This window comes from Anabas testudineus, chromosome 8 (genome assembly GCF_900324465.2).
Source record: "Anabas testudineus chromosome 8, fAnaTes1.2, whole genome shotgun sequence".
Lineage (NCBI taxonomy): Eukaryota > Metazoa > Chordata > Actinopteri > Anabantiformes > Anabantidae > Anabas > Anabas testudineus.
Window position 1 is genome coordinate 5,383,438 of NC_046617.1, and position 18,866 is coordinate 5,402,303.

General features: G+C 38.2%; 1 protein-coding gene across 1 annotated transcript; it reads right to left on the reverse strand.

The window, feature by feature from the left end:
- Nucleotides 1–59: 59 nt before the first annotated feature.
- LOC113152938 (ras-related protein Rab-40C) lies at nucleotides 60–18,706 on the reverse strand. The gene is made up of 6 exons (XM_026346472.1): nucleotides 17,379–18,706; nucleotides 11,562–11,622; nucleotides 8,835–8,895; nucleotides 8,559–8,636; nucleotides 5,846–6,068; nucleotides 60–4,903 (listed from the first exon to the last, which is right to left on the reverse strand). Exons 1-6 carry the CDS (start codon nucleotides 17,518–17,520, stop codon nucleotides 4,629–4,631), a joined length of 840 nt encoding a protein of 279 aa, XP_026202257.1. The 5' UTR covers nucleotides 17,521–18,706; the 3' UTR covers nucleotides 60–4,628.
- Nucleotides 18,707–18,866: the final 160 nt, after the last annotated feature.

Genomic DNA, 18,866 nt, shown 5'->3' on the forward strand with positions numbered 1-18,866 from the left:
AAACCTAAATAAAAAATAAATCTAATTCACTGAACAGTAATCAGCAGACACTTTTCCACTTAAACATTCAATAGTTTTATTGTGAAAAAGTTGTTCTCTTCATACCCTCACCTTGAAACTGTACAATCAATAATTTAAACAAAAAAAGAAGAAAAATAAGAAGAAAATGTTCAGCTTGGTGTTGGAGGAACATTCTCTGTCTCTCTCACACACACACGCACACACACACACACACGCACACACACACACACACACTACATTACTCAGCAGCTTTAGCCAAAAACAAGAATAGTGTTATACAGGTGCTTTTTTGTCAAAGTTATCATTAACAGTCTGCTCCTTCTTAACATTTCCACAACAGGATATTATAGGACAGTAAAACCCTGAAGGGTCCTGAATCCAATTTTCCATCACCGTCCACAAACGTTTATGTCTTTAAAAAAAAGTCTATGGAAATCTAAAATGGAAACTCAGTTCAGGAGAAACACGCTTTTGCAAATTGTCAACAAACACTCAGGGAGTCCACACAAAAATTAAGGAAGATGTAGAAGAAAAACATGAGGGAAAATGGTTTGAGTTATCACATAACACAAAGAGGCTGGATGTACAATACAACAGCAAAGAATATTATTACACCCAGTGAGGATTAATATGCTCTCTGAGTCAGCAACAACAATGACAAGAAAAGCCTGTCCATTTCCTGACTGCCCCAGAGAGAGAACCTCTGTAACATCTTGGCAACAAGTGCTAGTTAAATTCCTTTTCAGCTAATTTTACAGAATTACTCCTTCTTTCTTAAAACACTACTGGCTGCAGAACAAACGCACAGAATGTCTGATGTGTGTCAGTGTTTCTAAATGTCTCTAAATATGCTTAGGTACACAGTTCATTTTTAGCCTCTTTACAGGACCAAACTGGTGTTTCTCCAGGTTTTAACCCATTTATGACTAATCACATTGGTATGAAATTCATTTCCAAAGCATGTAAAGCTTCAATCAGTGGGGTATTTTACCTCCCAGTCAGCCACTGGCCTCTACGTATTTAAAAAAGCATTAAAATATAATCAAACTTGGTTAATTTAGATCTAAAGTTTCCAGGCTGGAAACACTTGGTCGGGTGCTTCTGTGGATCTGAGGGGTATTAAGATATTTACATGAGGGAAAAATAAATGTATGTTAGAGAACATTATTTAGTTCTGAGATTAAAATAACACTTTGGGAACAGTTGGGAAACCACAAAGTGAAAATCTTTTCTAAAGTGAGGAGGACTCGCCAATGTCTTCAACTTTGGAGGCAAAGATGACACAAATAAGACACAGAGAGACAGAGGAGAGGAGGGAAGACATGTAGAGTCCACCAACACTAAAGTAAACACTGACGACAAACATAAACACTGAGCTGAAAGGACTGGACTGGATTTAGGAGGGCATTCCTACTGCACCAAAAAATGTGTTGTACGAACAGGCTAAAACTGAAAACCTGCTGCTATTCAAATGATTTATATCAAGGAGGGAAATGAGATAAAAAACACACACAAGGCACATGCTAAGATCGACTACTGAAAAACAAACTACGCAGCCAGCAGAGCTTCCTATGTGGAGGATGAAAGAGCAGCAAGGAGAGATGGAGCCGGGGCGTACTGATGAAGCCCTCCAGAGATATATGAAAAGAGCATCTATTATTCAGCAGCTATGAATCATGGGATGGCATGCAGAGGAGGTGGTAGCAGATCAGAGGGAGTGAGGGGAAGACATGCTGCATTCATTCCTGCGGGAGATCTGCTAAGAGCAGTGTGCTGAGTTCACATGGTCAGTGCGACGTGAATGCTGGTTCAGTCGGATCATCCTTTCTCACATGAGCCATGTGAGTGACAACAGAAAAACACTGAATGTTTGTCTAAAACTAACTGCTGCTTCTCCCACTGAACACAAACGCAGCAAAGCTGCATGTTGCTACTCACTTTTTTTGCCTGATAAATGTATTCTCGTGCTCACAACTTAATCCTATTGTTGTCCTAAGATGACATATAAACATATAAAAATACCAAAATAAACATGTATAATTGTATAACAGAAAACCTGCTATATCTTATTACTTTGTGCCATAGAGCTCCAATAAAAACCCAATGATCCAACAAATGTGGAGTGATCTGCCATAGTCCCAAATAAATACATTATTTCCTCCTGTTGTTCCTGCTACTTCAAAGCTAAATGTCTCTTAGTCTGGGCCAAATCCTGTTTGTATTTTTAGGTATTTTGAGCCATTTACAGCAAATGATTTTGGCAGTAAATGGGTTTCCTGCAACATTTGTAATACAGGCACTAGACCTCTGCATCATGATCATCTTCTTCTCTCGTCTCCTGGTTTGATTATCTGGCAACAATTTAACACAAACATCATGATGTACTTAAACATACAAGTACTGCTTTCATAAAATTAATCAGTTTTAATGGTGAAATGAAAGCAGTGGTTGTCTCGAAGGAAGGGAATTAATGACTGGTGATTGACTGACTGGGAATATAACGTAAATTCAGTAAATGGGCTGAAACATACACAATCACCAGTTTGGTCATTTTAGTTAATACTGTGGAAATGAACAACTGGTCACAAAGTGGAGCAAGTGACATTCATAGAGAACTGATAGACATGTGCCACTGTTTACTATCAACACTGTGGATTTTACAGTTTACTTGAAACGTCTGTGTCACTGCACAACATGAGCCTGTCCAGCTGCTCTGACTAGTTTTCACTGTCACCTTCATCTGAAGACAGACCAACACCTGGAGCTACACTTTTCAAACAGCGTCACATTTCTGTGTTTCTTTCCCTCAGCCTTTCATCCTCACTCCATATCAACACTGAAAACACAGACTGGGAGGGTTGGGGGACTCAGTTCAGACTCCACACTACAGAATAAACAATAGTGTAATCTAACAATTTAACAGATGTGGAAACAGTGTGTTTTTTTGATCATTTATAAAGAAAAATGTTAAAACAATACTCCACCTAAAATCAAGCTTTTTGATTAATATCGAACACTCGTCCTTTGTAGGCTTAAAATGCAGCTCTGGTCAGTTTAGACTCATGTTGGTTACAACAGATCTCAATACTGATCTTCTACTCTGTATATCTAAATGTTCAGTTTAGAGCTGCAACAAGTTGGTATTTTCATTATCAACACATCTGGTATTATAATTTTGGGATTAATGGATTCAACTTGCAGTACGGAAATATACATTCAGTTTAAATTTATACAGAAAAGAAAAAAAAAGCAAAATCCTCACATTAGCTAAGCTGGAAAGAGCTGAATTTAGCATTTTATTTCGTGAAAATAACGACTGATCAACCAATATCAATATTGTTGACTTATTTTTCTGTTGACAGACTCTACAATTAATTGACTCATTGTCAGGTTTAGTGTGTTCCAACAATTTGTACTGCAACCAACATTGTGACTAAACACACTATTTATATCATTAAACACCGTAGAAAACAGACCAATATAGAATTTGGGTGGAGTATGACTACAGAGGAGAAGACTAACAAAAGGTGTGTGAAATCAGCTTGGGCTGATGCTGGTGTGCGCCTGCTGTGTGACAAACAACATAAGCAGAGACGTGTTTCTGCTGAATGTAACAGGAGTGACTGTTAGCTGAAAATCTGACAACAAAGAGTAGAAGTTCCTGAATATTTTGGTTGAAAGGAAGAAGAGGGGAAAAAAAGAGAAAGAAGGAGCAAACAGTGACAGTGAAATTCATCTGTGCTTGCATCTAGAAAAGATTCTTCAATTGGCATCAAGTTAAAAATACAGTTCATAAAAGATGTAGACTTTATAGAAGCTTTGTTTTGTTGGATGGTCTACACTTTAGTTTATGGAGACTAAAAACTTCTCAACTACAGCACCACATGGGAACCCTCACTCAACTTGTCACCTAGATTTCACTTCAGCAAGTATTGTAGATGAAATAAAACACTTCAACTCCAATAGCACAATAAGGGTTCAAACACAAGTGTTAGATCCAGCTGAGGAGAAAGAATGATCAATAAAGAAGTGATAAACGACTGACTGGTTACTAGTGTCTTCATCATTAGCTTATTGGTCAGTAACATAGCAAATAAAAGGACATGTGGACAGAAAAAGTGGAATTATGCCCTGATAGGGAGAAGAAAGTAAGAAATAAAATGTGCAACGTAAAAGCAAAGACTTGATCTTGAGGTGATATCTATGATGCGCAGACACAATAAGTGACGTGCATCATGTAGAGTGACTAAATAATACGAGTTGGGGGGGGGGGGTTTGTACATGTAGTAAACACTCCAGCAGACAGGAGTGAATTCAGTCTTTTCTCTCGTTTGGGTGTAGTGATAACTAGGTCTGTGGAGACCAAAAAGTTTGTAGTCCTTCTCTGATATCCTGAGGCACAATTTGGACCCCCTCCCCAACTGGAAAGTACTTCATACTTGTAATCTTGTGAACATGGGAGGTGGCGCTGAATCATCCCTTTATCCATCATTCCTGTTTCGACATGAGCTAATTTGCTCCAACTAACATCCTATACATTCATCTCCTGATCCCGCGCTGTCGACCATTCACCGTCTCTCACAGAAGCCCTCCAAGGACGCCGTTAATTAGGAGATTTTGCAATTGTTGCGGGTGCAGTTCTGTGGTGGGCTCTGTGGTGGACGGATAGACTTGGAACGCTTCAGGCTGTTACCTTTGGAGCCGCCAGCAGGGTTAGCCAGCGAATAGGAGCGCCCGTGCATCATGACGGCGTTCATGCCGTTGGCCATGGAGAAGGATTTTAGGTGGGACTTGATGGCGACAGGCAAAGGCAGCTTGTCAATCAGATGGACTGGGGTGCATGACACAATTGCTCTGCAGCAGAGGTCCTGGAGGCTGAAGACTGCAGGGAGGAGGACAGACAGGAAGTTAACATTAATGCTTGTGACATGACACTGGTTTCCATCTGTCACTTTGGGCCAACCCCCCCTCACCCCCTTTTTATTCTGTCTTTGAAAAGTCATGAGAAATGTCATGAGGTCAGATTTTAGTTTGGGAAAAATTCTAATGAGTTAACCTAGTCTCTCAGCTAGAAATCAGACAAGTAAGAGAACTGTTTTGATGATGTTTATTTGGTGAAATGACTCTCCACGTTCCCTGATTGCCAGAATGTTAGCCATTACATCTCTAGTCCCATTGATTCACCAAAAAGTCCTATAAATAACCACTATTTTACCAAGTTTGAACATTTGGAAGAAAATACTATTAGTAACCCAGAATGTGTACTGCATTTGTTTTACTGGATTACATCCAACTTTTCAATAATAAGGAAATTTAATGATATACATACAATATTACTGTTTAAATACATATTTCAGCAGTGCAACTGCCTGAAATTGAGAATGACTACATCCTGGAGTATAACCTAAGATAACTTTCTGCTCAGAAAGCATCATGTCATCTGAGGACATGCAAGCTAATTGCTGCCACCTGCAAGATGAAGGAGACAGGAAGATGATAGAAATCAAGGAAAATTAATTAGCGATTAAAAGAGTATTAAAATTTGATTTAATTTCAGTCAGTTAAGGCTGAATCCAAATATTGCATTATTATTGTACTATTTTTTGTTGCCATGGTATTTTAAGAACCTTCTCCTGCACTGCAACGTGCAATGTGTATGATATTGATACATACATGTACATGTATGATATTTGGGACAGCACTATTTATTGTAAGTTAGCTCTCATTAATGCATTACAGGCTGATGAACGCAAATAATACACTTAATTTTTGTTTTCTTAACCTGTCTTGCCTACCTTTACTCACTGTTCCATGATTAACTCACCTCTGTTGGGTCTCCAGAACTTCTCCATTCCGTGTCTCATCAAGACGATGCGTGACAGCTCCGTGAAGGACTCAATAACGTTGAAGTTACACAGAGGGCTCACCTCGAAGAAAGTCATACCATTCTTCTCAGCGTACGCCCTCGCTTGCTCGGTGGGAACTTGCCGTTTGAAGGCCAAATGTAGCCTGTTACCTACAAGGATTCGTGGCACACCAGGTGCATGCTGCAAAGAGAAAAACAAACAAGTGAAGTACCAAGATTTAATGGCTGCTTTTATGAAACAAAATGTTCTAATAAGTAATGCATTATGTTGATATTCAAGTCCATCATAATCTAGGTAAGCTGTCATGCTAAGACACATCTTAGATATGCAGCTTTTTGCAGCTCATTAAAAACACTACAGACAGACAGTGAAGATCAGACATTACTTCTCTACAAAGTGACCAGCAGAGGCTTGTTATTAATTTAACAAGCTAGTGTTATCAAAATTTATCTTCTGCTGCCACTTAGTCCTTCCTAATGCATTCCTATCTGTTCTGACAAACTAAATGAATCATGATGGCAATGAGAGGCCGACCTCTCTCCTCCTTCATCTCCTTCACCCCTCCTGACTGTCACAAATAATCAGTCTCTCTGCAGTTTCCTCACTGCTGCCTTTTTAAGCTCAGAGTCTCTTCTCTCCTCTGAGGCTGTGCTAAAAGTAGTAAAAAAATGTTTTCTTGTCTTGCTATTTCAGCTTGTATTACTTCAACTTGATTTTTTTTCTATTATCTGGCTATTGACCACTGAGATAGTTGGAGTTAAATTCCCTGATCTGCCTCCAACTTCCTGCTAGAGAAAGATTTCAATGGTTCAAGTCATTTTAAAAGTGGCCTCTCCAAATACTTTTGGAATATATTTTATGTACATATATATATATATATATATGTTGTATATTATAACATTTTATTAATACATAAAATAAAGCAAACAATAACTATTACTGTAATATGTTTTGCAGTTGGATAAAAACAAAGTAAGGTATGCTTTTCTGACTGTGCTGATCTTATCTCAGGGGGAAAGACAAGTCAGCAGTACAATCTCATGGTGAAACCACACACTGAGCCATTCTCATCTAATGATAAGATGACAAAAACATCACAAGACATAATATATTCACTGTTAACGACCTACGCCAAGCAGGTGCCAAGTCTCTACAAGGCGATTTTATTAGAATACTGAAATGAACCGAAACCAATAAATGTGAAAGGAAAATGGAAAAATGCCTAATAACTAACTATTTATAGCAGATCTGTATACTCTGGAAAACATTCTGCAATTGTAAAAATATTCTGTACTGCAGTTTTTGAGGTGAAAGTAATGATAAAGTAATTGTAATTTAAATTAATTATAGATAACACTGAAACAATTAGCCCAGATCGGCAGCTTCATTTTTGCTGCACTCTGAAGTAAACTTCCGTTTTCAACTTAACTACACATCTTTTGACTTTCATCATCCACTTTTTTCATCTATCCATCTCCACTTTAATATCTGTTCTTAAAATAAAAGCCCAGTCGGTGCTTGTCTGTGGAGGTGGAGCAGGAAAGACCAAACTGAAACATACATTCCACAGGCCAACACACACACACACACACACGCACACACGCACAGCGGACATCCTCTTTGTTAGGAAGGACATGATGCAAGTAGTCCAAACACACACATACACACAGGTTGCCTACAATACAATCAAAGCACCATAAGGATCAGGTTAAGTAGCTGGACTGCCTGTAAAATAAGCTGTATTGTACAACCAGTGCTAAGAACATATTGAGGGGAAAATAAAAACTGTATAAAGTAAAGTATAAATTCAAACAAAAATTGAAGAAAACCTGACAAATGTAGTCCTTGACCAGCACTCTGATTTCGGGACAGTAAACCAGGGGAAAGATATCTTTCATTCATTTCGCCTAACTACTTTTCCTGAGAGTTGCACGAATACTGCAGCTAATCCCAACTTTCATTGGGCAGGAGGCAGGGTACATCCTCGACTAGTCGCCAGTCTATAACAGGGCCATCAAATAGAGACAGACAACCATTCACACCTATGACCAACTTAGAGTGACCTATTAACTAACCAAACCCTAACCGCATGTCTTTGGACTGTAGGAGGAAGCCAAAGTACCTGTAAAAGTCCCATGCAGAGAAGGGGAGAACATGCAAAGACCTGGCCAGCTGGTGGGTTTCATGAAGCAACTTTCACTGGCTTTATTGTTACATGGATTAACAAAGATTGACATCAGTGATCCTGGATAACTGCTTGAAACCTACGTACCTAACTGCTTGTTAGCTATGTATAGTATATGTCAGGACTGGCTGGCAGGAATTTAAAAATAGTGTTATAATCACTATTACTGTTACTATTGGTCTGGTAGATCTGTTTTAAACCCACAGTGGAAAAAAAAAATCTATCTCATAGAACACAATTATCATAAAAAGAGAAGTGATTATACTGATATACTAAAAGCCTATATTTAACAAAAATACATTAACTTATAAAATGTCTAAACTTTTAGTCTAAACTAAAACTAAACAGAGAGACAGTTTGACAACCCACTAATTTTGCTTTTTGATAGAGAAATCAAACATTCTCTTTACAGATATGATTTCTACAAGTTCTAAGCAGGGAGACCATCATCCAAACCAATCATCCATAAAGACATGATCACTCACCTCGTCAATTTCTCTGATCCACCTGTCAATGCCATCAAACGACCACCGGTTAGTAATGTCATACACCAGTAGGATACCCTGAAGACACAAATCAACAGTGAGTCTCACAGTGTTGAGAGTCATACACACATGACACATAAGAGTCATTTCCTTAGGTAGTTTCCACACTGTAAATTAGCTTTTGGTCAATACAGTCAACACAGAAACACACAATATTTAACTTCAATGACAAAGGACTTCAACCAGAGTGCAGTTGTTTCCCATTTATTTACTCACCTGAGCCCCGCGGGAATAAGACCGAAAGATGGTGCAGAACCTCCCCTGTCCTGAGGTGTCCCTAATGAGAAAAACAAAAGATAAACAGTGAATTCACATTGTACAGCTGCCAGTAAAAAGTTCTTAAAACAACAGCTAGAAGAGCAGCAGGATTCATTCAGGACAAAACTGTTATCTGACAACTTGCCTGTTTTTTCCAGTCAAAAAAATACTTTCAGAAGAAGCAGAAGCGATCAAACTTTTATACATTGGCTGGGAGGAGCAGGCAACTCTCCAAACTGAGCACCACAAGGCCAGTGGTGATGTGAAAACACATAATTCACATTCATCACCACTATCTTTGCATTACATTCCTCTGACGAAGTTTCAAAAACAAAAATATGAAGGGTCGATTTGAGAGTCTTGGATACAATGTGAGGCAGCAGTCAATGAGTATAGCTGTTATCATATGGTCCTAACAGCAAGTTAATTGTTGGTTGTACTCTTTGTATTTCCATTGCATGTTCATCACTCATATCTACTATTATAGCAATTCTTTCCCAATTCTAATTTCTCTTGTGATACTGTGCCCCATTTACAAAATCCTATTTCATACATTTTACTAGCCATTTATGCTGACAAGTACCTTCAGTCTACATCTTGTGGTTTAATAATTCTAGGATAAACTGAGCCTGATGAATGATTTTGAGACCTAAGGGCTCTAAAAATTGACAAACCCTGTGAAAGACTATATATTATAGACTTTACAAATACTAAGAAAACATGGCTTATCCAGTGTCATGGCCTGTTTCCCCTCTCAGGTTTATTTAGAAGTTACATTACGTGGAGAGTTAGAAAAAAATTCATAACATTTTCAGTCCAGTTTGCATGTTATTCCTGTTTAAAAATCAAATGTAAAGACAAGTGACAGCCCAGAAACTGTGTGTTCATCCAGTGTTTGTGTTGATATTCACAAGCATTTGTCAATCATCTTTTGTTTGGTTCTCCAGAAATGACAACCCTGCTAATGAAATGTTTACACTTACTCAGGCAGTTGCAGCAGTGCTGCAACTGATGGGTTGATATCTGATTTTTAATAAAAGGAGAAATCAGCCTTTGAAATCAGCAAACTAATTTATTAGCCAGATGCTGAATCAGGCTTAATGACATGCTGGTAATTATTTCTATCTGAGACTTGAGAAATGTTTCGTGCAATTACAAGGGCACTATTATAACAATGGATAGACTTGTATATTCTGAGTTGTGCTAGTACATTGTTTACAACATTACTATGTTGGATATTTCCTTTGTCTGGGTCATTGACTTGACCAAAATGAAAAGCAACATGATTTATGTAACAAACAAAGACTAAGATATTCATTGTTGATTATAGTGTTCATGTTGGCTTGGATGGCAATAATAACAATTTAAGCTTTTCATTTATGCAGTTTCTTTCATTTAACACCTCAGAAAGAGACTAAGTCATGAGACAGAAATGGAAAGGAAGTGTGAGCAAAAGGAAAAGATGATATTTAGACAGAGAAATCACAGGAAAGAAGAGAGGAAAGACTGAGACAGCAAAAATAAAGACATTTCTGCATCTTAGAGCTGCCTTTAAAGCTCTCTCTCTACGGGGAAGACAAGGCGTTGGTTCTCCCCTGACGAGCTGAATTCCTTGGCCTACTTCCACCAAACAGGCCTCGCCTAGTGCAGTGCAGTGCAGTCTCTTAACTGACAATACGCACATCTGCTGCAAGACTATTTATAAGGCATGTAACAATATGCAACATTACAACATTGGCAGTAAAGCTTATGTACCTTGCAGTTTGGTATGGTTTATTTTCTGTACGATAATATTCAGCGTCTTCTCTCTATCTGATTTAGACATTGAATATACTATATAATACAGAAAAACAAACTTTAGAAGTTTCTGACTTTTTATAGCCATTATATAAACTTGCACAAGCTATTTGGTGTGTCATTTTGTTGCATGCATTTATCTCTTTTGTCTCTTTTAAAATATGACACATTTAGTCACTGTAAATGGTTTATCTATATTACCTACAGTAATTCTCTTCTTCTCAGATGCTGCTGCACTGCAGTCAGGCAAAAGCTGAACAAACCTCTTTGCTAGATGAGCTTGAAACCTTCTTCTTGAGTCCATTGCACTGGGACCCCATTCAAATGAATCAAGAGATGAGATGTTTGAAATGATTCATGTAAAAGTTATGTTCATTTAGAAAGCTGTAGGAGGTTTGTGCAGCTTGCACCAATAAAAGTTGCAGGTTTGTCAGAGTCCTCGTTACCCCAAATCTCCACAGCGGACGCAGTGAGGGCAAAGTCAGTACGACCCACACAGTCATAATGGCAACATTTGTGAAAAAATACCTGTATTTTCCTGTAAATGACGTGGAGTGAATGCAGTGAGTGTAATGGCACAGTAACTGTGAGAGGTGACAGATTATATTTGGTTGTGCAATAAACCTGCATGGATATGATGAAATGTCACTAGTCAACTGGCAGATATACGGCTGGTAAATAAGCCACTGATGGCGAAGCATGAATGAAGCAACTGATTCAAATAAACTGAAATTAATAAACTTTACAGCACTGCAGAGATATCCATCTCTGACCCATTTAGGTCTACACTGGTTTTGCGTCAAAGTGCAGCACATGCCAGAAAAAGAGTCATTCTCTCTTTTGTATAGACAACAACAGGTCACACACTCAGCAGTGATGTGTGCTTACCAAAGCTCCAGCTTTACTCTCCTCCCGTCCAGAAGAATGGTGGTAGTTTTATAGTCAATACCTGGGAAGGAAGAGAGAGCAGAGAAAGACAGGCATTACATAACTGGATATAAAGAAGGCCAACATTAATAAAGATTATGATACCACATTCAGAGACAAACTGGTGCTTGACAAAATTACTCATCTGCTAGAGCCACTTACACTGAATTAAAGTGTAGATTTTCCAACAGCAGACTACAGAGACCTGTTATTAGCTGTTAAAATGTGACAACCATATATTTAAGGGTGGCAAAACAAAAGCTGGCAAAACAAAAGCTGAGACCTTTTAGCTTACTCAGGATATATTAAATGCTATTGTGCAAATCCCTTTTCAACTTGTTTTCATCAAGGGCAAAAAGCAGGCAGTGCTGCTCCCCAGTCCTGCCTTTAATCACTGTCACAGAGATGTTGTGGTTATACAAAAACACCATTTGACAATCATGACACAATTTGGTTAGATAATTACTTAATTAACGACACGTCCCATTGTAGCATGTTCTGTCCCATTCTGTAAACAGAGTGACTAATTCGTTTTAAAATCTGATTTCTATTGACCGTTACAAACCATGCTTACTGTTTAACTGAGAGTCAGTTAAACAGTCGGTCGGTGTGCAGCCTAAACTAACTGTTCAGGCCTGTTGGTTGGCTCATATCTGACAAACCTGTCTGACTGCTACACTTGTCGTCCTGCTGTTCCGTGTCAGGACATGTTCACCTAAGTGTGCTTTCCTGTGGTTTCCACTAACTGTGGTACCACCTAAATCCAAAGAGTGTTTCTACACATGTAACCACAAAATGTTTTAGTAATTTTTCCAAGGACAAAGGGTCAAATATTCACCTTCTTTATTGATGAAATGTGCTAATTTCCTTTGTTTGGTACATTGTAGACTGGATAAGTTTGATCTAAATGCTGAAGAAATTAATAATCCATGATATAAGATCATGGATCAAACAGCTGTTCTCCTATGACAAGCTGCTTTTTTTTCATGCTAAACAGCTGTCTAAAAGATTTAGCAAACACTTGAACTGATTTGTTACATATCCAATTGATATGGCCAATTACTAATTCAGGTTTACTGGCCAAAATGCATGAACTCAACAAACTCTGATACCATTATCATTTAACCACTGGATATATATTTACTCAAAGATATCAGAAACAAAACTCAGCAACAGCAATATTTTAATAAGAGCAACACAAGCACAAGCTTTTCCAGTTCCCAGGCTCTCACACATAACTGCGTCAGTCCGTGCCAGGTCGCACATGCTCGCTAACAACATTAGCAATATTTTCCAATTTTCCAGGCAGCATAAAGCTGCTGAGTTAAAGTGCTGAGCTCAGGCTAGTCTAATTGAATTGGAGTGAGTGCAGGGCTTTGAACCAAGTGCTTCCTTTACTCTACTTGCCAGGGCACACTTAGATATCCCAGATAATCAATAGATTTGCTGATGTCTGTGATGTCTTAGCTGAAAAGTGCTGCTTCTATTCTGGGAACTAGGCGACACCGTTTGTACTCTGTGCACAAAACTATGTGAAGCTTATAATGTTCAGCTTTTGTTGAGACTGTATCAGAGAGGTGTTAATTTAACTCTATTGCAATGTTTAAGATGATCCTCTGGATTTCAATTAAGTATGTCAAGACTGTCATCTTTAATTTTTATGTTTTGGTCAAAAATATTGGATGAACTGTGTCAAGGTTTTTATTCTTGAATCCTGAACATTAGGTCAGTGTAGTCAATCTCTGCTTGGAGTCTAGTGATTGATTTGGCTATAACACAGTGACTATTTATTTATGTAGAAGACCACACGAAAGCCACAGAAAACAACTGCAGTGCATGGCAGAACAATAAATAATAATAGCACAACAATACTCTCTAGAAGTTTGGCACAGAGCTTTTACCACAACATGTAAGCCAGTGGTACATCTTAACAAAACAAACAAACAAACATTTTCTTATCTTATGGTCAGACTAGTCTTTCTACAATGGTCAAGTCATTCGCCCGACCTGGATCCAACAGCATGCTTTTCATTGCTGAAGTCACAATGGCCCCAAGAACAAGCAGGATCTGAGGACAGCTGCAGTAAAGACTTGGCAGAGAATCACCAGGGAAGAAACCCAGCATCTGGTAATGTCTATGAGTTCAAGACTTCAGGCATTTACTGACTACAAATATTGGCAACTAAGTAATAAAACTGAATAATATGGAAAAAAGTGTAAGTAGATATATTTTTTAAGCAGGGCTAGTTTAAAAGTCTGATGCCAATATGTATCTAGGTGAATATTTCCCAGGGAGTTACAGCAGTTTGTCATTCCTTAAAACTATATGTTGACATCTGTACATTTCTGATGTTGACAGTTCTCCAGACCTTAGGGTGATCAGGGACAAGTGTGCCACTTCTCTAATCCTTTATTCCTTTATAATGACTAAAGGACCCAATATGAAACATCCAAAATGCGTTATATATCAGTCAATACTAACTTCTTGTAGCTATATCAGTAGCACGACAACATTAAGAGAGAAGTCAGTAAAACAGGTTTCTCCATGACACTGCTACCCGATAGTACTGAAATGTTGTACATTTAATTACATATTAAACAAATTAAAATAACAATTAGGGGATGCTTGTCTATAATGACTAAATCTAATGGAAAGTTAATTGTGTTAATTGATATTAGGAGTACAAACTAAGAGTACTTCACAACAAACTATACATTTATATATTAAAGGGAAAAAAAGATCTGAAAAAGGTTACCCCTTTGACACACTAGTTTCTGGATGGAACTGCTTCAGCTAGGGAAAATACCATTTTATAGCTTTCAGCATCAACATAAGAGCTTTAATAAACCAGGTGCACAGGCATGTCTAATACACAGCTGGCCTCTGAGACTATACACTCCGTGGCTGTATCCTGTGGGAGTATGAACAGAAACCCAGAACAGCAAAAACTTGTGTAAACGTGAATACCAGTTAATATGAAATTACATCCCAAGGGTGTGAATAAAATGTAGAGGCTGTGAAGTAAGAAAAGAAAGAAATAGTGAGCAAAGTGTAGAAAATCTGATTTGATAGCAGCCAGGCTGCATTTCTAGCTAAGCTAGATATAAACTGTGTTGATATTCAACAGTCTGTGTGTCAGTCAGTGTATCTTTCTAGAGGATTAGACCAGGTTTAGCTTTTTATTTACCTACCAAAACACTCTAAACCTCCTCTCCGGCAGGAAGACAGTTTAGAGGGTACGAATGTCTATGGATATGTTACTGTCAAAAAAACAACTACAACAGTCCACTACTGTAGAGAAACAATGTACAGCCATGCCTGGTCGACCCCTTGGGACTATTCCATTGTTAAAAAATAATCTTGCTTGTATAGTAACTGCATTCACTTCAACCTATTTATGCATTTTAAAGGGCTTAACTGCTTCAAAGGTGATGTTATCTGAAGGCTACCATCAACCAACTGTGAAATTCATAACCTTATCAGAGTGTGAAAAATTAATTTCCTCAGAAATCATGTGTTACTCCAAGCAGGAGGGGCAGAAAACTAGCATCTACGATTAGCTCGTGTAAACAGACAAACAGGGACACAATAGAGGTTTGACATCAAGAAGAGATTGTTTAATTTTTTACTACTGAGGACAGCACGTTTTTGCATATAGGCAGTAGGCCGTTGTGAGCAATGTTGGAACTCTGTCCTTGGATAAGCCAAAAAAATAAAAAATAAACAAATAATAATAATAATAACACAGGAACCCAATAATGGCCAGAGAAATCTGTTCTCCTGTCCTGATTTTATTCTCTTAAAATATTTAGGAAGTATTCCCCATCCCTTCCACACTAACCTCTTTTTGCCAGAGGAATGAAAATCAATAGAAGTGAGTCTGTCTGCTCAAACACCCCAGCTGAAGCAGTTCAGCTTCATTCCAGTCTGTCCTTCATATTTAATTAAGCAGTTTGAAAGCTTTTGATCTTGCTCACATCAATTAGGATGGCTTCCCTTTTTAGAAATTCTTTAGAAGCTGTCCTGGCTTGCAATTTACAAAAGAATTTGCTTTTTGAAGAATGAGGTTCTCCAGAATTATGGTTCAGAAACTTTAGGACAGGGTAGAGGTCATGTTCATTTACATGTAGCAGATTATCAAAAAAAAAAATAAAAAATAAATAAATAAATAATTCAAAAAGTGTTCTATCTAGAGCTGGTCACTTATTTGGTGTTATAATCTACTGCTGCAAATAAGGTCTAAGGAGCATTGTTATTTTGGCTGTAAATATGATTATGTCTGACTAACACTAAAACATATTTAATTTAATATCATAGCAGATAAAGAAAAGCAACACATACTAGGGGCATTTTTGTTTCAAAAATATATTTCAACTGATTTTCAAAATTGCTGATAATTTTTCTATCAATGTTTTAGCTCTATTATAATAAACAAATAAGTGGACTAGGTATACAAATAGTGATTATTTTCACTAACATGGTGACTCAGCTCAAAATCTGAAAAATAACATTAATTTAAAATTAACCTAATTTTAAAACAAAATTCTCAAATATCTGTAGCTGCATAACAAATAATTTTGTTATTAATAACTGACAATTAGCTGACACTGAAAATTGTTAGCAGAACCATTCTCAGTCGATCACTGTTATGATTACCTTTTTTATTCTAAATTAAAAATTTGAAAAAAATTATGATTCAACTGGATAAATCTGTTGGAATGATCTGTTTTAGCCTACTTACAAAACTTACATATTTCAGATGCAAAAATGACTATGTACTGTAATTTGGAGAACATGAACATGTTACAGTATGATTATTAGAATATAGTGTTTCCTATAGGTACATTTGATATTGGTCAAGACACCCAGACAGATTCACTTCTACCCACAAGGTGCTTTAATAAGTTAATTTTCATGTAAGTGCTCAAACATTTCCATGTAACAAACAAAGACTGAAAAAAGGTCACTACCATCATAAGCCAGAATGTTCTTTGGTGTATGTGGTCTTCTCTTTGGGATTCCTTTTGATAGAAACAGGATTGTGTGAGTGTGAGTATGCAGCAACAGACCAGCAGCTTAGTGTAACAGCAGGCCCTGATCAGATAGAGGCTGTCAACCCTTGAGCAATAGCATTGGGAGAGCCTGGTGATCTGAGATCCTCCACTTAGGGAGGGATCATCTGACTGGGCACAGATCCATCTACCTTCCCTTTCAAGAGCTAAATATGCCCATGATCCTTACTTATACCGGCTATAAAGTAACAAATACAACTGACATTGAGACTACAATCTAGTTCAGTTTCAACATTAAACTTTCCCATATCTTTGCAGACAGGCTAACATCAGCTAAAATTGTACCCAAGCATATTAGTTGGGATATCAACCTTTATATTTTACAGTTGGACACAACAGAAGTAGTTTGAATAAAAGAGGAACCACCATCATACTGAGGGGGATGTTGACTTAAAATGTTAAACTAATACCATGTTGTTCTAATACCTATTGTCTTGTTGTTAGACAATGAGGTCGTGAAAAGCAGTTGTTTAGCAAGTGACATGATCAACTCAATAACAATGCACATGTTTTTATGACTGTCTGACTCACTTCCATGAGAATGCCCTGTCATAAACATTAGTGTATGTGAATGTGTAACACAAAAAGAAATACAGCTAGAACCTTTGTGATAAGCAAGTATGACACAACACAAGGAGCTCATCATCACAAGAGGGCACAAACTGGCCTACCAGGTCCCAGTCAGCTGAGACAGGAGTGACTCACCGCTGCTGTAAGCATATGGGGACTCAGCTGAGCCATCCTGCAGACTGTCCAGGATCTCTCCCTTGCCCACGTCGCTGTCACCAACCAGGAGAAACTTCAGCAGGTAGTCATAGCTTTTCACTGGGCTGCCCTGGCTGCCCATGGTGTCTCACATCTGAGAAACTTCCCAGATGATACAAAGGATGGACGGACAATCAACCACCCCCTTGTGTGATATCCTTCTTGCTTGCTATCCACCAGCTTACAGCCCTTGTTTTGCTTGTTTAACAATAAGATTAAAAAAAGATTTTAAGATCAAAAGGGGCCAAAAACACAGTCTCACTGTAATGTCCTAGTTGAAAAACAAGGTGGATGCCAAAAATAAGGTTCTGGAAAGCAATACATCCTTATTGCTAAAGTTAAAGTTAATACAAATAATAATTTGGTCACAGGTGAGGCTCACTGGCAAAAAATAAGTTTTATCAAAAGGTAAACAACTGCCTTTCTAATGATTGACAGCTAAAAATTATGTAACCGCAACCAAAACGTACTTAATGAGTTATCTTAGTGAGATTAACGTGTATTAAAGATTAAAAGGTCTGATAATGAATATGCTACTCAAGCAGTTTCCGGACGGGATCTATCTAGATGGCTTGTTGGCAAAAGTCTATGTAGAGAACAAAAACATGCTTATTGTCTGAAATGCTATGTACACTAAGCTGAAAGAACAACTTTCACTTTGCAGTTTGTGGACAGATATCACTGCTGAGATATATTTTCTAGTATGCAAAAAAAAAAAATAAAATAAAATAAAGTCCAGTCTCGGCCAGTCTTTATGTTGCTTTTTAAAAGAAGCTTACCAGGGGAACAACAAGCTAGCACTACTAGAGCTAGCTAGCTTAGCTATTATCACTGGTGCTAGCGATAACGTAACCAAAAACACGTGAAATAAATATATAAAACAGCGTCTCGGGTAGCGTTATGACACGCGTCCTACAGCAATCTAAAGCGTTGTGTTACTCTCTGCAAAATGACGTCCCAATGGATCAAAATGATACACAGCAATGCTAACGTAGCTAGCGCAGCCCGTAGCCCAACTTCAACGGACGTCTGTGTAATTTCAGGCCCCCTCGTCTTTCTTCAGTCCGGGATGACAAGGATTCCTCTAACTTCACTGCGTTGTATGCAGAAAATCCCGACCTCTGCAGCGGGATTAAAAGCCCGTTGCGCTTTTACGTCCAGTCGAAGTCTGTGTAGATGTACGCGATAATCTCACTCCGTAATATTTCCATTTTTCTCCATTATGTTCACTCATAGTCACGGCTGCAGCTGCTCCGTGTCGCGCAGCACCGCACACTGCGCTGCTGACAGCTCCCCCCGCTGCTGTCGCTCCTCTGAAACCCCGCCCTCTCGCCCCGAAGCCCGCCTCCTCTCGCATATGATTGGCCACTGAGTTCGCGGTGACACAGGCCGTGCCAGCCATTGGCTGAGGGAGAGTGTCCGTAAAAC

What these genes read in the sequence shown, in the direction of transcription:
- LOC113152938 (XM_026346472.1), bottom strand. Translation starts at nt 17,520, where the DNA reads ATGGGCAGCCAGGGCAGCCCAGTGAAAAGCTATGACTACCTGCTGAAG. An exon ending in AGAGTAAAGCTGGAGCTTTG is followed by an intron (nt 8,896 to 11,561) that starts GTAAGCACACAT and finishes TTTTCTCATTAG; the next exon opens with GGACACCTCAGGACAGGGGA. An exon ending in GTTCTGGAGACCCAACAGAG is followed by an intron (nt 4,904 to 5,845) that starts GTGAGTTAATCA and finishes TCCTCCCTGCAG; the next exon opens with TCTTCAGCCTCCAGGACCTC.